General features: G+C 37.8%; 1 protein-coding gene across 2 annotated transcripts; it reads right to left on the bottom strand.

The window, feature by feature from the left end:
* Nucleotides 1–3,414: 3,414 nt before the first annotated feature.
* SLC7A9 (solute carrier family 7 member 9) lies at nt 3,415–23,147 on the bottom strand. Of its 2 annotated transcripts, none has more exons than XM_054048542.1 (13): nt 23,024–23,147; nt 21,849–21,996; nt 17,979–18,126; nt 16,371–16,613; nt 15,196–15,321; nt 14,772–14,871; nt 12,076–12,120; nt 9,168–9,291; nt 7,761–7,864; nt 6,834–6,930; nt 5,827–5,976; nt 4,894–5,068; nt 3,415–3,498 (listed from the first exon to the last, which is right to left on the bottom strand). In XM_054048542.1, the coding sequence occupies exons 2-13, from the start codon at nt 21,951–21,953 to the stop codon at nt 3,434–3,436; spliced, it is 1,482 nt and encodes a 493-aa protein (XP_053904517.1). In that variant the 5' UTR covers nt 21,954–21,996; nt 23,024–23,147; the 3' UTR covers nt 3,415–3,433. The 2 variants fall into 2 exon arrangements, with proteins under 2 accessions (XP_053904517.1, XP_053904516.1); XM_054048541.1 differs by having other exon boundaries at nt 21,849–21,977.
* Nucleotides 23,148–24,779: the final 1,632 nt, after the last annotated feature.

The raw sequence follows: 24,779 nt of genomic DNA, 5'->3' as shown, positions 1-24,779 counted from the left end.
CAAACCAGGGAGGACGCCGGGTTCAGCAGGGCAGTGCTCTGTTCCGAGTGTCTGTGACCTCCTACCCACCTCCAACAGATATAGCTTGGAATCACCTATTGTGGAATGCACATGAGCAATCACTCGAAGAAGAAAAGACAGATGTGTTGCTCATGTCCATTCCACATCCTGCCTTCCTTCCCCACAGTCGGAGTTGTCTGGCAAGAAGGAACTGAAGGTAGGGGGAGCACCCAGCGCCCCTTATACCGCGCCATAGCGGTGCCACTCCAGGGGTCGCTAGGGGCGCTCCCCTACAGGTACTGCTAAAGGAAAAACTTCCGGCACCAGTGCACATGGCGAGCATGCACACCTATTGTGGAATGGACGTGAGCAACACATCTCGAAGAACACCAGTTACGGAAAGGTAACGGTCTTTTCCTGCATCAAGTCTGCATACGAAAGTTTCAGCCACACCACCTGTATTGGTGCGAGTTCATTCTGTGAGAGTGTAAGCTATGTCAATAGTGTTCTTAAGTGATGTTTCAATATTGGATATTTGCAGGGTTTCCACATGGTCATGGATGCATACTTTTTTGAACCATTATGCCATTATTGTGGGATCCAGAGCTGATGCAAACTTTGGGAAGGTGGTCCTGCAGTCCCTGTTTAAATAGGATCTGCAGGAAGTGGGATTAAGTCTGTTTACAAGTCATGGAAGTGAAATACATGGCCGCATCTAATCGAAAAAGAAAAGGTTACATACTGTAACTGTAAAAAGAACAGGAGATACAGACTAACACGGCTGTTACTCTGAAACCTGTCATACTGTAACTGTGGTTCTCCAAGATGTGATGCAGATGTGTATTCCATGACCCACCATCTGCCCCCTCTGTATTGGAGTCTAGTCTCTGGGCATTTGATGCGAAAGAACTGAGGGGGATCAGGGCGGCACTGCCTCATACAGCTAGAGATGGAGCTATGGCCACGAGGCGCAAGTACCACCCCTTTATGGTACTGTTAGGCAAAATTCTCCAGCTCTGGTGTGCTGAGCTTGCATTCACCTGAATCACATCTCAAAGAACCACATTTACAGTACATAATCCTTTCTTCTTGTACGAACCCCTGTTCTTTCTTTGGTCAGGGAGTGGGGTAGTGGCGGACCACAATCTGCTTCTGGGCCTCCAGTTCTGCAGTCTCCTGCTGCAATTACTTTGGATGCCATCCTTTTCAGGTGTATGTTTGTGTGGAGGGGGGACCCTCTTCTGTCAGGACTGCTGATTCCCCCTGAAGAATACCAGTTACTTAGTCTTTTGAAACAGAGACATTGGCTTGGCCCTCAGACTCTAGATTAGCGTGTAAAAATCCACTGTGACAGCTGAGCCTACATCAACTGTCAGAGGAGCACCCTCAATCCTCTGCTCCTAAGGGAAGCTTTAGCACTCTGCTCTTGGGCAGAAATTAACTTGCCTTCTCTCAGACTGTTTTCTTTGCCAATCCTTATCTCAAGGGAAATGGAGTTTGCAGCTAGATGTATACATCTCACTTAGTCGTTGGTGGAACACTCTCTCAATGGATTTGTTCGCCTACAGGTACCTAACCTCCCCAGCTGCTGCTTCCCACTCTTCTGATCCTGTGGCCATGAGATGGGATGCCTTTTCCTGGGATTGGAGTAAGGCGTTTAGATATGTGTTCCCTCCTATTCTCTTACTGCCGAAGATCCGGATAGACAAAGCAGAGACCTTTCTCTAATCCCTCCCCAGGTGATCTTGGTTCTGTGAACTCTTAGCCATCTCAGTGGGCCAGAGAGTCTCTTTCTCTCTGCCCAGACTTGCTTTGTCAAGGTTCAGCTCCCTTCCACAACCTAGTCTTCGTGAACCTTACAAGCTGGAGGGTGAGTGATCTCTGCTCCTAGCAGATTATTTTTCCTGTGACATTGCTAAGGTCTTGCTGAATAGTCAGAAAGCTTTGACTAAGGAGACATATTCCAGAATCTGGGTAACCTTTTCTGACTGATCATTCTAGAAACAGATTTCTTCATCCTCCTTTTTTCCTTTAGCATATCTTAGAATATATCCTAGTGGGTTTCAACAAGCTATGTTCCGTCAGAATACAGGTCTCTGCTTTTAGGGGCTCTTGGAGGGTTTGCTTCCTTGGGATCCAATGCATACGCTACCAAGTTTCTCAGAACCCCTGGCCTAAAAACCCAATTTCAGAGCCATTATCCCTCAATGGGACCTTCATGGGTCTTTAAACATTTCTGCTGTTCTCCCTTCAACTGCTGAGAGATATAACCCTGGAACTATATGAACTGTCATGATTACCCTGCTAGTTACTATTACTTCAGCTTGTGTTGGGGGATTCACATTCCTTTTCAACCCTGCTTATCTGCAGTGTTTCTAAACAAGTTAGTATTTCATTTGCTTCCAGAATTCTTTCCCAAGGAAAGTGTGCTACATAAATGAACCATTTGTTCTATCCACCTTTTACCTGAACCTTTCTTCCAGCCTCAAGCGCACTCTTCACACTCTAGATGTAAAGACAGCTATCCAGTTTTATTTGCTGCTACTTGCAGTATGTTGAAAGTGCATGTAAATCTGACTTAGTGGGTAGTTTAAATCCCCTCTGCTTTCAGAAAGGATACTCTGCCTGGCTACTTCTTGGTTAGGGAGAGCAAAAGCCGTGGACCTCAGGAACTGCAAGACCACCATCTATTATTCACCTCATGTCTTTGTCAGTCACTACTGAGTGGACCTTGAGCCCTCTGTGGAGGCAGATTTTGGATGCTGCATCTTGTAAAAGCCCACCTCCTTGCTTAGAATATTTCTTGCATTGTCTGCTTACTGTTCCATACTTCCAGCAGGATGGAAGGAAAGGGAAACAATCAACAAAGGAAATTTACTCACTAGTTAAGAGTTTTCCAGTGCATGCCTACAACCCTCACTTTCTGTTTTCCTTGTCTTTTCTTCTGGGGATTTCCAGTTTTTGACTGACCTGACAGGTTGAGGTTGGAGTCAGCCTAATATGCACGTAGGCTTTCACTATGCTTTGCCTCTGTTTTTCCTGATAGATCATGCTATAAATCCTTTCAGCAGGATGGCAGAAGAGGAACTGACAAACTCCTTTACTGGTGAATGAATTTCTCTTTATTCACCACTCCTATAGCTGAAAATAGTTCCTATTGTGTATGTGCAATCTGCTAATCATATTAGCAGAGTAGCAGTCAAAACAATGAAGCCATCCAGATCTAGATAGAATTCCATGCACAGAAAACGTCTGTTTCTCATGTTCTTAAGATAATATTGAAAACATACTTATAAATTATAATTGTTGCAAAAATAAAACGGCACATCAGGATGAAAAAGTCTGAATTTAGCAAGCATAAACATTTAAACTATTCAAGCTGCCTCACAAACATTATAGTACTTAAAAATAGACTACTGGAAATCAAATCTTTTTATTCAGGAACTTTCTCTGGTGGAACAACTTCTAGAAGCATCTGAAGGTACATGGTGATGGGCCCTGAAAATAAGTTATTGTGGTTAGAGATGTTTAACACAAGTTTTAAAAGGCCTTTGGCAATGTTAACTATATAGTTTAATTCAAGTTTACACCATTTCAATAACTCAGTGTAATGTTACATGCATAAGCATTTATTTTCCCCACTCTACAGACGGGGAAGACAAAACTTGCCTATGACCAAAGAGTAAATTGGTAGCAGATTTGGGACATAGGTTCTGAAACTGCAGCACCCCCTGGCTTGAAGTGGTTTCCATCATATACAGGGTTTACAGTTTGGTTCAATGGCTCTTAGCACCCCCATGTACAAATTGTTCCAGCACCCCTGATTTGGGATGTGAATTCAGAAATTCCAGGCTCCCAGTTTTGTGCTCATTATAGTAGACTACACTGCTTTTCATAATGTAATAAAAAGTAGCTTTAGTTTTGTGGGCAGATGGATTTTTTTTTTTGTAAGGAATACCAATAATGTGGGATTTATATCCTTTTAGAACCAGTCCAACTTTCCCTTTCAGTAGTGTCTCATTGCATCTTCCATCTCCCCCAGAAAATAGTTAGGAATTGTACTTTTAAAGAAGACTGTAAGTCACTTCATAAACAGACCTGTAAGGGCACTGCTAAAACATAATCATTTTCCTCTCACTTGCGCACACTGGAAGTTTGAATGCATGGTAGCAGGGTCCACATGTCCAATCAGTGCATGGCAAACTAGTGCACTGTATATTTACGTCTCAGCTTGCTGCACACTAATCCTCTGTACACAAGCCCTAAGGCTGTCATTTTAGTTTCCCTTTCATGCTGTTAATTTTGTCTTTGTTAGACTGATTGTGAAGATACTAAATCTTGAAAGAGATCTGAGTGCAAGGTAAGTGCCAGAACAGAAAATAGCTAGGTGTATTTAAAGTCACTTCAGTTACTGGCTAGGGAATTTCCAATTTATTTCGACTTCTAAATTACCCAGGAGAATTGAACGGTTCAAAATTTCACCTTAAATAAAAACGAGTTAAAAGGATATTGCCAGTGGAAACTTACGGTAAGCTATTTTATATAGCCTTTGCACTGACACGCTGGTATGTATCACGTTTCTTCAAAGCATTTTATGAACTAAATCTCATCAAATTTTATGTTATCTCAATTTGTACACAGGAAAAAACTGAAGCAAAGATGTAATGTGCTAAAGAGCTTGAATTAGAATTCAATAGCTCCTAGCAATTTTTGCTATGCTTATATCAAAAGATCATGCCTTTTTCTCAATGTAAGTTAGATGTGATGGTTGACTATAACGAGAATTTTTACTCAGGGGAGAAAGGAGTGGTTGCTACATCTTAGAGTATCCTGTTGTATGCCTTATTTAATGGGAATCGTTGTTTGCAAATCACCTGTAATATATATACTTACTTGATATTTTTTGAGCCCAGTTGAATTTAAAATGAATGAAAAGGACATAAAATATAAGTCCTCCAAGCATAAATAAAACACAGTAGAGATATGCCCATTCAGGTTCACTGATGATTGGTGCCAAAACTAGTAAAATGGAGACTATTGTCACTAAGATGGGAATGACGATAGGTATCTGTAATAGACAAAGCATAAAAGTATTGAGCGAATTCTGTGGCCATTTTTTCTTCATATTGCATACATTTAGTACATAGCTTGTTGAATGTGAGAAGTTATCTTTACCTCGTTTCTGATATTTTTTAAAAAATATTCAGAAGAGAGTTCAGGAAATTAGTGAAATGGTTGAGAGGCTCAGCAGCAGCAGAGGGTCAGTTTGGCTATGTTACAGACCAAGACCACTCTGGCTATGCTATTGGTCCCAATGCTAGAACTGTAATGAATTCATTGTAAATCATAAACCTGAACGTCAGTAGGATGAACTCTCCAGAAGGGTCCTGCCACCAACTCATTGTGACCTATCATGGTCACTCTGGTTGCAGCTTCCCTCCCCTTCTTCATTATCTGCAGCTAGATTTCTTTCCTTTTTCCCTCACCCTTTCACTATGGCAGGCAGCAGAGGTGTGTCAGTATGGACAAGATGCTAAGACCAGTACTTCTCTGACCCTCTGCCTGTCTCTCTGTTCATTCTCAAGGGAACAGAAAAAGGAACTATACTAAGTAGTAGTTTCCTGGGACAAAATGATCTTCAAAGGAAAGGGATCAACTTCTCCAGTATGTTTTTCAATATTCCAAACTCCCTGGACAAGTCCATGCCTTCTTGTTAATGGGGGTGGAGGAATACCAGTAGTGGAGAGCCACTTTTCTTACCATCCTGAGGTCCATGATTGGTTCATTTTTATTATGTTTAGAAATGTGTTCTAGTACTGAACTTACCTTGATTGGTCTTTTGAGCTCTTTTCTTGTAAATCTCATAACTATGAGTGCAAATACAGTCAAACCATAAAATATCCAGACGGCAAAACTAAAGTAGTTTATGAGTGTATTAATGTCTCCAGGGATGATATAAATAATAGCAATGGCACCCTAAAAATAAAATATGAAAATTAATGTGGACTTGATAAGACAGTCGGTGTAGCAAGGAAGAATGCACACTCACTTTTATGGAGGGCACAGTTTTACATTCAAACTGATCCCATACGCAATGAGTGTATGTGTTTTTGCTCTGCTTTATGATGAAGATTCAGCAAAAATTCAGCATACTTGGTACCCTTTCCTGAGAATGGCCTGATCCTGCAAACGTATGTGCTTAATTTTGAGTATGAGTAATCCCATTAAAGTCATGCTTGAAGTTCAGTATGTGCATAAGTGCTTGCAAGATATGGAACACAATACAAATCTTCTTTCCTGCTTGTATAAACCTACTTGCTAAGCATGATGAAGTGTTTGTATTGATGCTACATATATACATAACGAATCTGTCAAATTTATGACACCTATTTTACAGGCCATGAATGTTTGCAGGAGAAAAAATTCCTAGATTTCTTGTATTCACAGAAACCCTGCAGTGAGCCAGTTTGACCATCAAGATAATTTTACTCTACATATCTGATTTTCATTGTCAGTACCCTACTTCTTTCCTAAAACTGAAAGAGTTGCATTTTAACATTCCAATTCTATGAACTTTAAAACACGGAGAATCTGCATCTGGTATGGAGTTAGATTCAAGTTGATCTGTTTTTATTACATAGTCTTTCTGATGTATAAAAGAATATTTCAGCTATTTCCCTGTATATGTAACTACATGTGCATGAAAGTAAGTGTAGGGATAGCATGTTGAGATCACCATTGTGTCATTTGAAGAGCCAATGTAACTTCACATCTGAGTATTTTAGATTTTTTTAGCTGAAAGTTTTATTTCTTTGCTTAGCATTCATACTTACATAAAATATGATAGCAGGTGCTGGGGTGAAACGTTTAACACTAATGTAAGACAGCACCTTTAGCATGTGCCCTTCACGACCTGCTACATAAACAAGTCTGACAAAACAAAAACACATTAAGCTGGTTAGTGGGGCATCTACACAGATTCAAGTGGTTCTATTTTTCAGATATCTCCAAATACTCAATATTCTTCACAGAGTGCCATTTAACTATTCTCTCTCTCTCTCTCTCTCTGTGTGTGTATGTGTGTGTGTGTGTATATATATATATATATATATATATATATATATATATATATAATATAGGCTATATCTATATATGCTTCTCAAGTGCATCAAGCCTAATTTAATATTTGCTTGAGTGTAGGGAACAATCACACTGGTTGTGGAGGAGGAATTATAACTGCTTTCAAAACAAGTGCCTAACTCCATTGAGCACAAAAGTGAAACTGGTTAATTAATTCAGAGAAAACCATTGTTTTCCTCTCCCTTAAAAAAAATTCATCACAACACTTTCAGCACAAATGTAATTTCACATTGTATGATTTTAGGGATTTAGAAACCTTGAAGTATGAGATTTTGCAAACCTCTCAAATACTTGTACACGCACAAAACTAGTTAAAGTTATAACCTCTTTAATTTTTCATTTTCAGGTGACTGTGTTTATTTTTAAAGAATTGTTTTTTTTTTAGCTGAAAGAAGCCTGTACTTGTTTACAGGCATTTTAGGAAAATGTTTAATCTCTTATTTTCTAGCTTTCTCAACCTTTCATAGCTACTGGTCCTTGCTGAGGATGGGCTACATGACTAAGTTTGCAGGTATTTTGTTAAATCACTTGTTTAAATTGATCCCTAGACTTAGAAGACATTATATAACTTCTTTCTGTAAATTCAATCATGTATTCTGCTATTTAGAGTTAAAATTTACCTTCCAGCAGTAAAACAGGTCCCATTGGCTGCTCCAATTGTAGAAAATGCCACAAAGAGAGGAACTATCCAAGAAGCTGGATAAAGGACCCGATCACCAAATGTCTGGGACCAGAGGATTAAAATAGACACATTAATATAACATCTATCATTTTTCCACTTTGTAGTGTGTCCACTGGTAGGAACCAATCAGATATACAGTAAACGATCTTTAAAAATATATTTTACCTTTCAAAAAAATCTATATTAATATAATTTTACATAGCTTGCTTTTATCCCAAATTATTCTGCAAACTATATACAATAATTACTTCACCTACCATTCTAATGAAAGAACCTTGAGACTACAACACAATAGTTGTGTTGCTATGACCCAATGCCACTATACAGCAATTTAAGACAAGAATCTAAGAGTATCACATCCAACTGAAAGTAGAGGGAATTTAGATACTGAACATGTCAAATTGGAATCTGATCAAGATACCAGCACTAACATCCTTACTTTTGCTAAAAGTGGCATGGGAACTTAAATATAGGTGAGTCTCAGGGCCTCTCTTATGTGTCTTATTACCAATGCCCGCTATCACTCCTTCCTAAGTACCCTATGTTTTCTGGGTAACCTGCCATCCTGCCCTGACCTTGCTTAGCTTTTGAGATCAAATGAGATATTTCTGCATGCTTATGTGCTCAGTGTTGATGCAGTTTGATCAATTTAATAGTAGCTGATGTAATACCATTGATATAATTTAATAATATGTTGATAGGGACATTCAAGACTAGTAATCCTAAAATCAGATTACCTAGCTGCGTTTTAAGTAAAGTATGCATGCACATTGCATCAATCTCTGCTCTGCAGCCATTTTTGTGAGTAGGCAGGATATTGAAATATACCAGAATCCAGCTCTCTAAAAGCAAGAGTCTATTTGCCTGTACAACGTTCATTGGTACATGAAGTATTTCTGCATGGATGCTCCTCTTCACTGTGCTGTGCATGCAGAATGCAGCGTGTCATGAATTGTTTGTTCCCCCCCCCCCATCCCCGAACTAATGTAGAGATGGATACAACCAGGGATTCCGATGTTTACCAGTGAAAATAATTGTCATGTCCCCCTCACTGAGCATTGTGGAATGAAAGCATCACTAAACTGCAAATACACTGAAGATTTCCTGTAGAAGATAAGATGTCTCATGCATACTAAATTTTCACTTTCTACAAACTAATTTCAAAAAGATACTTTTACCTCTGTGACATAATTAAAATATTGATAGAGTTAAATGTACAATGGTACTGAAAAATTCTTTCCTGAAAGCCAAGAAATTTAGGATTTTTTTATGATTTGGACTCAGCCCTGCAACAAAAATAGTGTCTCACTTGGTACTTCTAATCACAAAATGAAAAGTGGCTTACCACAGCGACCGCCTGGGATTGCAGAAGTTCTGTTGAAGTCATTATTGTGAAATATGAAATATTAATCAGAACATAGCAAACTGAAACCAATGGGATTCCAATGATTATAGAAAGTGGTAGATTTCTACAGAATGTAAAAACATAGTATCAGCATTTCTAAACCACTAGGCAGTTTTATTATAATGGACTGTAGGCTCTTTCCTGTTTTAGTTCAAATTTAGGATTCTAAAAGAATCACAGATATCTTAACTAGTAAATATTGTATATGAATCATTGTGTTAAGACTGAAGGATCGCTGTTCAGGACAATCATGTTTTTAGGAATTCAGTACCTGTGTTACTTATGCTATCATGGGTGATTAAAATTGAAAGAATTTTTAAAATTTAAATTCCTTTTTCAACATTTATGCTGTTTGTTCTCATTTTTCACTAAGCTGAGTAAAGTGAAATTACAGTTGGGTATTCCTGGTGCATGTACTTTCTAGTTCTCATGTAATAACATAGTAGCTATTCACTCATGGGATTGATGCAAAGGTGAGTCACAACTTCATACAAACTGGATCTGACTGTACCTGACCCACGTGTATCTGGCAGAGCAGATCAATGCTCTGTGTGCTCTGACTAGAACAATATGTTATATTTACTGCCGGGGAATGGGTAAATCCCCAGCCCGCCCTGTTTTTGTTTCCATTTAACAACAAACATTTTTGTTCCTCTTACAGTTTGATAAAATTTGTTTTTACAAATTCTACATTCACAGGTATTCCTTTTTGCAGCCAGTACCTCAAGTAATTCATACTGATGGCTCCTCCTCTTTCCACAGGTGATTGGCAGGCAGCTGATGAGTCAGAAGAAAAGGAGAGTCCCCTTCCACAAGGGCAGAGTAGTGCTACTGTGCATTGAGCCTAGTTTCTGTTTCGCCTCTTGCATGAGGAGCATGATGTGCAGCTGCTAGCAGGGACTTTTTTTCTTAGGAAGATGCATGCAAAACCATGGGTAAAAATTAGACCTTATCAACTGTTCTTTTTGCAGTGGCCAGTAAGCAGATACAGAAGGACCTATGGCCTGAAATGCCCGGGCGTGTATCTCTTCCACCTCAAGACCCAGTTGACTGCTGAGTCTAATAATACAGACCTCTGCTACTTTTTTCATAAACAGGTGGTCTCTTATTTCTGACTCAGCTCACAGAAATAAAAGTAAAGCCCTCCATGTTGGCCTGTCCTGGCATCACAAGCACATGAGTTTTTCCCCACATTCAGACATCCTGCTGCTGGCTCCCCTCTGATGGTGCCTGTGCCTTCATTAATCTAGAGCTCGCTTGGAAGCCAAAGTCCACAGCTGCTGCCTCTCTCACTTGGCCTAACTGCAGAGGTCAGTCCCTCTCTAAGACCACAAGAACAAGAATCTCTGTGGAAAGTGGCCACTCTTTGAAGCCTGAAAGTTCTTCCTTTCCAAAAGAGTTCCCTACCCCCTCAAAAATCTTGACTTCCCAGGCATGTCTCAAAAGGAAAGGATCCTGCACGTACTCGCCCAGGTTCAAGCATTTGCATAGGGAGGATAATATTCAATCAACTGATTACCACTGAGACTGTTTTATAGTGCAAAAATTCAAAGCATCTTGAAAATCATCGATTTCTCGGTGGATTCAACAAAGTAAAAGCTCATCAAGACCAAGGGACAGGCTCCCTCTTGGGCAGGAAAATTGGGGAGGAGGCAGCCTCTGTAAACAAGATTTACATGATCATCTGGAAGTGCACTTAAAGTTTAGTAAGCATATGGATGTTGTTGCCTTATCTAATGCAAATTTTGGCTGACACATTCTAAATTCAACAATCCCATTTAATCTGGTATATTTTTAAAGAGTCTTGGCACAGAGGTTTTTTCCATCCTAGTTCAGCTGATTGGTACTGACATTTGAGTCCACTCATATGGATTACTGGGGCTACTTGCTGCAGAAAAGGGATTTGTTCCCTATCTGTAAAATTGGTCTCTGGGAGAGTAGCTCCAGTAGTTCATATGCCCACCTAGTTATTATTGTTCCACATAGATGGTGTTGGATGATGACCAGTTCTGTTAGTGAATTAATTCTAGGGGAGTCACTCTCCTGGTTCTTCTGTGTGTACTAGCAGCAGTGACTTCTTGTGGTGGGAGCCTCTTCTTTTTCTGTACTGGCTGCCTGCCTGTCAATCACCTGTGAAGAGAAGTCAGGGTTACTAGACTTACACTTTGAGAAACCCATTTTACAGGTTGGGAAGAAATCTATTTTTTTAAATTGTCATTAATGTAACTATTGTGCACTCTTAAGATTTTCTAGAAGAGACTAGGAAGATAGGAAGCTTGATGTATGTGTCTCTAGGCCTGCAATTACTTCTGAATGAACTTTTGGTAGTTTCTCTTGACTTTAGCACACAACTTCTCACTCCTAATGGGAATTGTGTATGCACATTGAAGGGAATGATATAGTCTGTATTCAGGCAATTTTCTATACTCTAGAGGGGTTTTCTCCACTATTTATTTCTATAATAATAAGATTGAAACCTCCCTGACATCCGGGTGGATGCTAATCAAAAATTAAAGACTCTATTAAATCCAAAGTAGCAGTCAGCAAGGGGATGGAAAAGAATTAATTAGCATGCATTCTCTGTACTCGTTGCATTGTAAAGTCATGGAAATGAATAATTAATAATAATTAATTAGAGATGATTCACAAGTATACAGTAATCAGTGTAAAAAACAGAATAAATGCTAACGAAATTATTCCTTTGTGAACAAGCACCAAAACTTCTGAGTGCCCAGTTCTTAACCAGAGGGAGAGTAAAATATGCAGCTGCTATTAAGCCTTCTAATCTGATTGTGGCATTAGAAATTGTGCCTTTCTTGTTTTCTAGGTTATCTTTTGGTTGTCTTACCTGTAAGGATTTTTAAGTTCTTCTGTAATGTAATTGAGTTGATTCCTGCAAAAAATCCATTAGCAGAAGGTTACTCGTAATCAGATCCTGAAATGCCAAATTACTTGTCAGGTCTTTATTTCTGACCTCACTGTTGCTGCTATTCAACCTCTAACAAGAAAAAAAATGTAGACCAGGTAAGCTCCTTAACTTAACCAAAGCATATGACATGGAATTAAATCTGGGTTCTATACCCAGGTCTGCCTCTGTTTCATTATATGTCACTGGACAAGTCCCTTAATCTCTCTGTGTCTCACTTTTCTCATCTGTAATATGAGATGAATAATGTCAATGGCATTGCAAGGTTTAGGGGTTTGGATTTTTTTGTAAGTACTTTGAGTAGAAGGGACTGTAGCACAGTGTGGTGTTAAAGTGTATTGCTCAGGTAATGTGTAATTGCCAAAGTGTAAGAATCTAGCTAGAGTACTGCCAATACGTCAGATAGACAAATTGCTTGGATTAATGGCAGGTTTTCAACAAAGCTCACATGCCACAAGGCTGCTTGTGACCTCCACAAGTTCTGGAAAACGTGAATCTTTTCTAATAAAAACATTTGTACACCAACTACAAACCTTAGTGCTAGGGTGACCATATTTCCCAAAAGGAAAATGGGATACCCCCAGCTGTTTGCTCGAGCCCCCACGTGGGGCTAGCATCTCCACTTCCCCCTCTGCATGTTCCTCTGCACCGCACCCCACTTTTTTGACAAAAGTGAGCATTTCTCCTGTTTGCTCTTGCTAACCGATCGAGTCAACAAGAGCAAATGGGACAAATGCCCACTTTTGCACACCAAAAAAAAAAAAGTTGGAACGGCTGGGACAGGGCTTAAAAAGGAATTTATGGCCACCCTACTTAGTGCCTTAGTGCAAATACTATCATTTAGCAATATATAACTTGCATTATTTAAATCTCTTATCCACAAGGCTTTCATGAAAACTTGTATGAAGTTTTTGCAACCATCAGAATGACAAATTTAAAATACTCATTTTCATTAGACTGTGTTATTTTTAAACTAGACTGTTTTATGTTCATAATTGTAGAGGATTGACACACGTGTGGTTTTTTTATGCTTCTGTGATTGATAGAAATGTGAAAGGAGTTCACAGTTATCTACAGATATTAGAGACCAATTTTCAAACCTGAGTGGCTAAAATTAAACATTCAATTCAATATTTAAGCATCTAAATAAGCTTTAGGCAGTTAGCTAAATAACTGATAAATAACCTGACTTTAGGCATTTGAGTTTGAAAACTGAACCTTGAAAGATTAAGGTCAATATGCAGCAAAGTATTTAAGCATATGCTTAAAGTTAGACACATGAGTAGTCCCTTACTCTGGTGCTTAAAATTAAGTACGTGCTTAATTACCTTCTTGAATAGGGAGCTAAATAAAGACTTTTCAAGGCTGAGTGACAACAGTATTGATGTGTCATAGCTGAGTCAAGAAAAACAAAGCCTGCATTTTTGTAAGGTCCCTGAAGTGGAGGTAGCCCAAACTGATGCCCCAATCCTGCAAGGTGAATCATGCGCACAGACCCCTGCTCTCCTATGGTTTTCCTTGCAGGATCAAGGCCTGAAATGTGTAAACCCCTTCCTAGGAATCAAAGGAGATGAAAATGTATCCACATTGTTTTAATATTAAACTTAATATTGTTTAATTAAATATATTCAGAAAGTGTAGACTTCTTGGGTGGTTAAATTAATTAAGTATTGGGAAATACTATTCTGTAGTTTTCTGTTGGATAGTGAAGAAATAATTTTATGAAATAAATCTATAAGCATTCAAATTTAATATATTAAACATAAAGCAGTCACTTTTAGCTAGGGCTTTGGAGTTCAGTGGGTAAACAGATGTGGGAATATGGAAATATTGTTTTGGACACTGGAGGGGCTCCCTTTTTTTTGTTTAATACAAGAGAAATGGAACATGAAGTAAATAGTAATAAAAGATGAACCACATGGGCTGAAAAATCCAATGCGTTTTTCCCTAGTTCATATCAAGAACGTATACATACACAGTCTATAAATATATCCATAGCCACATATATATTTGGCACTAATAGATTGCCCATATTGGCAATTGTTACAGAGGCACTAAGGACATGAAAATCTGTACAGATGGTCCCACCAGAGCAGGATTGAAGCCGTGTATAGAAGCTAGCACTATGTGCTACTCAGGATATATCTGTTCATTGAATTAAAAGAAGATTCAGTCTCAAGTGCTAATCAGTCTGACATATTTCTTGAATACTAAAATTCACACAACTTCAGAAAAATGTTTTGTATGTGATGCTAGAGTGAGGAGGTTAAAAACAAACTAACTTCCAAGTGATATTAGGGCAATGGCTCAAATTTCTGAATGGAAAGAATGTAACTTTATGGTCCTACACCAGCTTCATCCCCACAGTATCTGAGCACCTTACACCCCATATCCTCTTGAGGTCCAGTCGGGTATCTTCCCCCTAGGGCATGGTGCTTTGTTTGGTTTTATTTTAAGGTGGTAGTGCTCTTTTTCCAATGCTCTCTGGAATTATTCTCCATAACAAGAAGTCAAACTTCAACTTTCCCAAATAAGACGTTTAGGTGAGTTTTACAAGAAGAGATAAAATCTGTTAGACTCTTAAATAGTAATTAACAACAGTAATAAAAAAATCTTACCATCCATCATAGGCCCAGAGTCCATTATAAAATGCCAAACTGATAGAACCAGCAGAAATTTTAGCATCATTGAAAGAGTTTTTAAAATTTTCTGTTTTTCCTGCAAATGAAACAATTGATACTGAACTATGCTGAGGCAAAATGAAACAATCACCACTGATTGAAAGCAACATTTCATGATCAAATTTTATTTTGTATAGCACTTTGACAGTTAAAGTGAACACTTAAATAGTAATTTTTTCCTAAAAGACAACAGGGCAGTCAACGGGATCTGGTATCAAAAACATATTAAATTAGAATAATCTGATCATTGCTTGTTTGCTTTGTTTTTCAGTGAATGATCCAGTAGCAAGTCATGGCAGAAACAAAAGTACTCTCTAAGTTACTATCTTTGTAAATCTAAAACCAACAAAAATTAAATTACCTTGTGCAAGGAGAACAATTCCACTTACAATAATGATTATGACAATGATCATTTTAGCAGCAGTGAAAAAATTCTGAACATAGCTCCCCAACTTCACACTCAGTGAATTCACTGTGGTAATAATCACTAGGGGAAATAAAGATTATATTTTTTCAGTTTAAATGCCATAAATCATAGCACTATAATAATTGAGTTTAAAGACACATTCACAATATAATTTTTTATCTTCGGTTCAGACACCCAAATATGTATATCTTGTTTCTTATATTGATTTGTAAATTCCATGTAATTATTACAATTTCCTGCATTTGATGGATTGTTCTAAAGAATGAGAACAATTTTCTGAAACTGAGGATTTCTTGACAATCTCTCTTGAAAAATATTTTTAAAAGTTGGGATAACTTTGGGATCTATTTTTAAAAGTTGGGATCTAGAACAGTGGTTCCCAAACCAGTGTTCCGCCGCTTGTGCAGGGAAAGCCCCTGGCGGGCTGGGCCGGTTTACCTGCCGCGTCCGCAGGTTCGGCCGATTGCGGCTCCCAGTGGCCGTGGTTCGCTGCTCCAGGCCAATGGGAGCTGCTGGAAGTGGCAGCCAGTGCGTTCCTTGGCCCGTGCCGCTTCCAGCAGCTCCCATTGGCCTGGAGCAGCGAACCGCGGCCACTGGGAGCCGCTATCGGCCGAACCTGCGGACACGGCAGGTAAACCGGTCTGGCCCGCCAGGGGCTTTCCCTGCACAAGTGGCAGAACAAGTTTGGGAACCACTGATCTAGAAAATATAAGCTTGGACCATTTTTTTCTTTTCATTCTTTCCTAGAGATACACATGCTTCTTAGCTCATTCTCGTAATAGGGTGTATAGATAACTGTATAAGGAAGAAACCTGATTGTTCAGATCTTCTAACCCTAGAAGTGAAGCTTCCTTTAAGTTAAACTCACCCTTTCTATCAGCGTTATGAGAGACATTAGATATATTAGGTATCAGTCATCAAGTCTAGCCCTCTTCCAATGCAAAATTGTTCCCACTAATACAGTTTTCTGTATGGTATTCTAGTGATTTATGCATACTAGGTTTTAATATTTAAGAGATGAGGCTCCTCCTACTTTCCTGGAAAAAATAATTCATGAACGCTACACAGTTTCATAACTCAGTCCCCTTTAAAAAAAATAGAGATCTTACCAATGGCAGCTGCTGCAAGACACTTAATGACTACTACGGGTGGATCACAGCCCGGATAAAAAGGAGCTGAAGCATATTCTGCGAAGCTGAGACAAATGATAGCAAATGAACTGGGTTTGATGACCAATAAACTAGTCCAGGAAAACAAATATGCTGGAATAGGACCAAATGCTTCCATAAGGTAAGGATATTCTCCCCCTGATTTTGCAATCATTGTGCCTAGCTCAGCATAACATAGTGCACCTGAACAAAAAGAAATGGAGTTAATAGTCAAGTGCTTTTAGTTCATACACTTCTTTAAGCTATGTTTGGTTTTAATTAGCTCATTAAATGTTATAATTAATATAAAATTAAGGAAATGGCTATAAACACATGCTATATTTCATTATATTTGTATAACATCATAAGTAAATAGTGACTGAATTTTTAAAAAATTATAATTTGCCAAAGGCAGTTCCATAAGTTAGAAAATTATTGGAAACTAACAAGTTACTGATTAGATCTTATAGTTATGAGTGCCTAATTTGAGACTATTTTTGCAGACTCAGTTTGTAAACAATTCTTGCTAACTTAACTATGTTTAGTTGCTTAGAACTGAATGCAATATTCCAGACACAAGTGCCTCCAGACTATATAGAGGAGAGAGTTTTACTTCCTCACTCCATGATGTCTGTATAATTAGTTTAAAATTGCATTGTATTTTTTGCTTATTTATTGCATTACAAACTCATGGCTAATTTGCTTTACATTATAACAAACTCGTTTTAAATTGTTACATACTCAGAATTTTAATCTATAACATGACTTACTCCTAACGTATTCTTTTGGATTAATTCCTTGTTTTTTAAACCCTTTATTATATTGGACTTTCAGGTAGTTTAAGATATTTTTGGCAAATATTTCTATTTTAGTTTTCTATTTAGAAACTCAGAATTCTATTCGGAAACAGCAGACTAAAGGAAAACTGCATTCAGTACTGGCTCAGTAGTTTGAAAACTCGGGGAAAAAAGCAGCACAAGTCACAAAGCACAATGAGGAGTTGCTTTCAAATACAATTGGCATTTCTGAGCTTATTGCTCATGGATGGCAACTTGCTGAAAGTTGCATCACTTTTGCTCAGAGCCCAACAATAAGAAACTATAAATTTATGTCCAGTTTTAATGTTTAACATTTTATGTAAATATTACCTGTTTAAGGCCAAAATTCAAAAAATAGCCTCTAATTTTGCACCTGCAAACAAGGCTTTGTACAATGAAATTGTGGAGGTAGGTATGCACTGTGGGCCTGCTTCTGCTCCCATTGAAATTACTGGGTTATTTTGTCATTGACTTCAATGGGAGCAGAATATGTCTTGTTTGTGCTCCCATTTGGTGGGATATGCAAAATAGGAGGCTAGATCTAAAGGTCAAGTGAAAATTTGACTTGTACAGTTTTCTTCTAATACTTAATGTTCTTTAAACTGCTTAATTTGTGGCAAGTTTTTGCCCAACCACTGAGCACAGTGGCTGGCTAGCATTTTGGTTTGATGTGAGCAGAACCATCTAATTTTCATAATGGAATACAAGAGTAAAACTGGAAATATAAAGACTTTTCCTTTCTTTTGCTTACCTAATGTAGAAAGAATTCCGCAGGCTGCCCAGATGACTAAACAAGGCCCCACAGCTCCAACATTGGCAAGTACCGACTTTGGAGAAATAAAGATGCCTGAGCCAATAACTGTACCAACAATAACACAGATCCCACTGATCAGGCCCACCTTGAAATAATGAGATATTCCAGTAAGGTAACAATATTAACTTCTTGTGCTATTATGCTGTTAGATGAGAGAGAGAACCGTCACCATTAGTAATTTTTCTGGCATCACACATGCAGCTTCTGTTTATTGATCTATTGATAGACACGCACACAACTTAACTGCATATCTGCTATTTTTAAGACGTGTTCACATGCCATAATACAGCATAATGGCCACCTTTCTCAAAAACACAATTAATATGACCTGGTGTATCTAAAGATACAATAAACTGAAATGGCAAAAGACAACAGTAGACCTCAATGATTGTTGGCAAATATTCATAGGCCATAGATCACTGCTATGCAAAATAGTTTTGAATTTATTCATCAGGCTTGTGTTTTTAGAATAGCCCTGAAATTGCTTCTGTATTTTGAGATGCTTTTTGTTTTAAACATTACATATGTTGTACTCTGTTTCCTAGTAGAAAGCACACATCACATTGATAGTTGTTAGCATTCACTGTAGAAAAACAGGGCCATGCTGAGGGAAAATAAAAAATTAGAAAGTTGTGCTCAGTTGATGAGAGTAATTAATTAGTTACTAGTTTGTGGAATCAGAAACCTACATGGTTAAAATTCTAAGAAGCCTGATCAGATCCTGATCAGACAAGACATAGATATTAGTTTTGGACAGTGGAATTTACTAACTTTGCTCTCATTTGATAGCAGAGAGGGCACTATAAAGGCAGGTCAACGTAGAAGTAAATATTTGAAATATTAACTATTATATGATCTTTTCCTTGCCCCATGACTACTGGTTGCTTTATTGACAAGGAGACAAGCAGAGGCAGAGCCTGGCTAATATAGGTTTCCCCCTCCCATGGAAATTTGATAATTTGTCATCATTCTAACTATTTCACAGCAGATAATTATGGTAGAAACATGGGACTGTGAGCACATCTTAAGCTGAGTGCCACTATATTTCTCTACAAATCTGATCTGTCCATTGAACACAATGCACAGCAATCCTATTCCTGATATCCATAGTTGCTACTTTCAGACAAGAATATGTTCGGTCATAATTGGGTAGGATTCCATTTAGTTTCTGTATCTTGATCATGCTATTGAAGTGGAAGATTTTTACTCATTTGGATTTTGGCCAGAGTCAACAGTTTTGGTGGATAGTTAAGGAACATGCAGTCCTAACATATTGTTCCAGCATGCCTGTTTCATGATGTTCAGGGCCAAAAAAACTCTTTGCAATCCTGTTAATAGAAGACAAAGTGAATGGAAGTAAGTGAGAACAAAATGCTATTACAGTTTTAATTATATTGTTACTGTTTGCAATAAAAAGCCGTTTGTGAGATCCTGTGATGTGTTCCAAATATTAAACAGACATACTGGCCAATACTGAATTTTTCTCACATTGCAGTATTTCAGGATTATCTCTGGTTCTAACAACTGACAGTCTGTAATTAACTTAAGGATAATGATTACAGTGCATTTTGCTTATGTGTTTGCAGCATTAAAACTGAACCTATTAACTGCATAAGTTACAGCTTACAGTGTGCCATGCATTCACCTTTATCCTTACTAACTGCAGTTATGTCTTCAGTGTGGAGCAGAACAAACAGATATATATATTCCTATCTCTAAAAGAGCACCTCCTTGTCTGTTTGTCATGTGAAACTTATTGCACCAACTATTAAATGATTTAAGCACTGTTTGGAGTATTCTAATATACGTCATCAATTTGTAACCATTGACACTAGAAAAATGTGTGAGTTGAATACTGTGGTTTCTGTATTAGTGTGCAGCTTCCTGGTGTTTGAAGCAAATAGCCATACCTTTGCTAAATGCTAATCTTGCTTGAAGGATGCAAGTTGCACGGTACCAGGCTTGTTACACGTTTAAGGGTCTGATCTTGCAAAGTACTGAGTGCCCTCAACTCCTATGAAGTAGACAATGGAAGTTGAACTTACTCAGCACCTGGCCAGTAAGGATTCAGAAAATGAAAGATTCAGTTCCACTGTGTGGTCCTTTAAGTGTTTTGGTATTCTGTGCTGAAAATCTGATCCCTGTAAGGAGTTTCCAAAATACTCTTCAGTGACTCTCAGCTGATAAGAACTCAAAACGGCTGCTAAATAAAGAATTACACCCTTTTCTTGTTCCATGTGGGGTCTCTCTCCTCCCTTTCGTGTTTATAGTGGAAGTTATGTACACACAAAATAGTGATGATTAGAACAGTTTTCTTCATCATGTTGGAGGTGCTCTTTCTTACTCTAAAGTGGCCTGAGATACAAGTGTAGATTAAGATTAAATGTGACCCTGAGCCACCAGAAGTTAAGGCACCCCCCAAAAATCAAATCTTCCCCATGGGATGGGCTTCTTCCACTTGTCCTGTTAGCCACCAATGGACTTTTGGTTTCTCATTGATATTTTGATGCCTCATGCTCCCTCCCACCACCAAACATGGATTACAAACATCTCTCTCGCCTGTTGAGATCCATGAGATATTTGAGACAAGTCAGAGAAGCTTTTTTCAGAAATTGGAGGGGATATTGTAGTTTCCTCTCAATGGTTAGAGAACACAGTGTATAAATACATATTAATTGAAATAAGACTGCACTGAAAACGTGTGAGCAGTGAAATTAATGAGAGCTTTACAGGTTAGAGAGGTGCGAGTGACAAAAATGTTGAATTCTCCGTTGCCTTCCATAATGTTCTGGGATATTCTCTATGGCATTGGCTATTTAAGATTCTCACAAATGAGGATGAGGAACTGTGATACATGACAGTATTGGTAACATTTTCAAAAGCAACTAATGGAGTTAGAAAGGCCTAAGCCTACTGAAAGTCCAGGGGACTTAGGCTCCTAAGTGGCTTAGCCACTTTTGAAAAGTTTACCTTATATGTTACTGGATCTGTTGTGTGCCACTCACCAAATTTTTAAGTGGTTTTCAGACTTTGAGTTAGATAAACAACATTTTTTTCTTATAATCAATGGGAACTTTGATTTATGACTAGAGCTGAGACAACAATTTTTGAGACTTCAGAAGTTTTCCTGTTCCACATCAGACCTAAGACCTTATACATTTTTTAGAGAGAAGAAGGGAGAAAGAGTCACCTAAATAGACAGTAGTCTGGGATGTGGGAGACCCAGTTTCGAGTCCCTTCTCTACTTGATTTGGAGCAGGGACATGAACCTGAGTCTCCTACAGATATGTGCCCTAAACACCAGGCTGTTCCGGGGTGTGTCTTTTTCAATCTCTTGTGTTGGAGTTGTTCCACTTCATATCAATAAATATTCATTGTGTCAGAGAGAGAACTACTATATAGTCAAATGACTAGAGCTTTCACCTGGGATATCTGAGAGACAGGTTCAAGTCTCCACTCCAAATCAGGAAGAGAGGGTATTTGAATCTGGGTCTCCCACATCCCAGATGAGTGCCCTAATCACTAGGCTATTGGCTATCCTGGGGTGTCTCTCCCCTATATGAGCTTGAGACAGTTTCCCAGCAAAAGTTTTATCAAAAATGGATACATTTCCGTGAAAAATTTTGGTTTTGATGAATCAGCATTTTCTGTCAGAAAATGTTGTGTTAGAAAATTCTCAACTAGTTCTACTTATTACTAACACAGAAATCAACCACAACCTCACTGAAATACTTGTGCTTCTCTGTTACATTTAGCATTGCTATACAACCCTCTGATTAAGGTAAATATTTTAGAAAACATTCTTGCCTCTTTCTGAAGATTCATAGTTTTGGACTCTTTACTTTGGATGGATTGTTCATCTCTTTCCCTGTTAGTCTCTCCCTTTCTTTTTCTCACGTTTTCTTCACCCATTTGGCTTATTTGATGTTGAGATATCTATAGATATTAAACAGAACTAACAAATATTTAGCTTTATTTTACTATTATATACAATCAGATTAATATACAAATATGAATCTGAACATTTTACAAAAAAATAATCTATTTTTCAGCATAGTAGTAAAAACTCATTTTTCAAAAGGGTTGATGCACAAACTTGTGTATATTGGTACATCTCCTTTTCACCTTCAATTACCACCATTAACAGTTAGATGCATAAATATTCATTTGTTCAAGAATCATGCTAATTGTATACTCAGACTAGGTATACAAATGTGGACTAGGTTGTTTCCGAGAATGTTTAAGTAACATATTTTTAACTGATGCAGCAAGTGGCAATTTAGGAGAGATCAGATTCTGGTACTCCCAAACCTAGTCAAATAAAAATCCCATCTGATTCTAAATCTAAATTTCTGGAAACCAAAATGTTGAAGATAATTTTGCAGTTGTAATTTAATACATTTAGTTCATGATGTTTTAACTACCCACATTTTTGGTCAATGTTTTGTATATGGTGAATAATACTACTTAGCAGTTCTGTAGTACTTTAAATATAGGGTGACCAGATGTCTCGATTTTATAGGGACAGTCCTGAGATTTGGGGCTTTGTCTTATATAGGCACCTATTACAGCTCCCCCTCCCCTCCCCCCCATCCTGATTTTTTTACACTTGCTGTCTGGTCACCCTATTTAAATGTTCAAAAGACTGTGCCAGTAGTAACTACTTCAGCTCAATGATCCAAAAAAGTTTTTCATGAGAAGGTATTAGAAATCAAAATAATGCCTCTGCATGTGATTACCTATAGCAGCAATGTCTGTTAAGAAACACTTTGTCTGCTAACCTGATGGTCTAGTTAAAAAAAGCTCCAAATAAGTGTAATTGACCGAATGAAATAGTCAGGCTTCAATGAAAATGTTGCCTGCATAAGGATTGCAGGACTTGGGCCATCAGATTTTATTACAATTCTGTGCCTTACTCCCTACCTGAGAGAGAACTTTATTGAGAATATTAGTCTAAAACATTGTTAGCAATGTTTACTTACCTTATTTCTTTATATTTGTTTGTCATAAATCTGGCCACAGAGCTCTTTGTGTAATGTGTTTCTTCACTGCTCCAGTTAGACTTAAGATTTAATCAGCAGGGAATGTCCATGTCTGAAGGCTGAATATCAGAAGAGGAAGAATCTTAAGTACAGAGGTTATAGAAGGTAATTATTAAACAAATGTGTAGCCAAGAAGCTTTGAGATATGAATCCAAGGTAAACCAACAACCCAATTAGTTTATTTGTAAAAACCTCATTGGTTTGATCCATTTCTATGTACAAATTGTTTCTATTAATGTTTTGCCAGCATCTAAGTATTTTATTACATAGTGAGAGTGACCTGAGATTCTGGTAAATTAAGGTTGTTTGTTTTTTTTAAAGTGTCAAGGTCTTTCTAATTCATAAACTTTGGGGAAAGAAAACTTTGGAAGTGATTATTTTACTATTGTGGCCACTCATTGTTTACTATGCTGAGTGAGTTCTGCAGATAACTGTAGCCCATAGAAGTTGTTCATTTATTTTGTCTTGAGGTTGGAGAGTGTTAGCAGAAGCCTTCATTTTTTTCATTAAATTTAAGACCACTGAGTGGGCAGGTTGAATTCTTTTCATTCATAATTCCAATTAGATTTTTCATTTTTCTAAATGTTTAAACCTACTTTTATGAAAAATATGATCTTTTAATTTTTCTACAAATGTGTATCCAGGCAGAAAGCATGTTTTTTCTAAAGACTGAAGGACTCTTTCACTCATTCCTGCCATAATCCTTTAAACTCACAAAAACAAAGATTACTTTAAAAACTCCAAGTCTAGGTGCCACTTTACACCACACATTTGAAAGTATGCAAATGCATAGTTAGATCAAACAAACTTTTCCCCATAGTATACCTTAGTTGTTCTTGGGGAGTAAGTGGAAACATTAAAGATCATTTGAATAAGATGAAAAAATGCTTTGTCACCCTCTTTTGCAACTTGTTGATATATTAAAGAAGGCCTGAAAGGTAGGAGGATATAGGGAAGTATCCTACCTGAAAGGTAGGAAGGATATAGGATATTGTTTGTCTTTAAACCTTAGAAATGTCAGGAATATCATGTTTGAAGTCTTCTGATTATGTTGGAAGCCTCATTGAAGTTCTCTGAGATGTGGGTTGTGAGAGATCTTCGCTCTTGTTTGAAGGAATGGGGGAGTCTGATCTTTAACAGTTTCTCAAGTATTTGATGTGTGTATTAACAAAACAAAGTTTTAAACAATGTTTATAAAGATCACTTCCCCTCTGAATCAGGTTTCATATACTTGATACCTGTAGCGTTAAAGTTCTCAATCACTTGTAATGTATTGTAGGAAAAGTGGAGGAGACAACACCTAGATTTCCAATATGAAAGAATAATAAAAGATTAAAAAATAAACGAAACCACACTGTCAGACCACCGTCATCCATTATAACAAAACCAAAAGAGCATAAACCTTTTCTTTTTCTTTTATAGGTTACCTTTAACTTGAAATCCTCAGGCTTTGTAAGATTAAAATATATAGCAGCTGCAACTCAAAGACAACAGCTACACGTCATTTAAGAACTTTCTGGTGGATATACATGATAGTTATCTCAACTTTAACACCAGGTTAATGAAGTTTTTGCCTAGGAATTTCCTTAGGTTTCAACAAATGTCTCAACATCGGTCAATGTCATGGGTTCCTGCAGACTTTGCAATCTAGGAAACATTTGAGGGTATTGAGATGTGGGGTTTCTTCTTCGAGTGC

Source organism: Malaclemys terrapin, chromosome 14 (assembly GCF_027887155.1).
Source record: "Malaclemys terrapin pileata isolate rMalTer1 chromosome 14, rMalTer1.hap1, whole genome shotgun sequence".
NCBI classification, from domain to species: domain Eukaryota; kingdom Metazoa; phylum Chordata; order Testudines; family Emydidae; genus Malaclemys; species Malaclemys terrapin.
The sequence above is the reverse complement of the archived record's forward strand: the minus strand, read 5'-3'. Positions and strand labels throughout refer to the sequence as shown.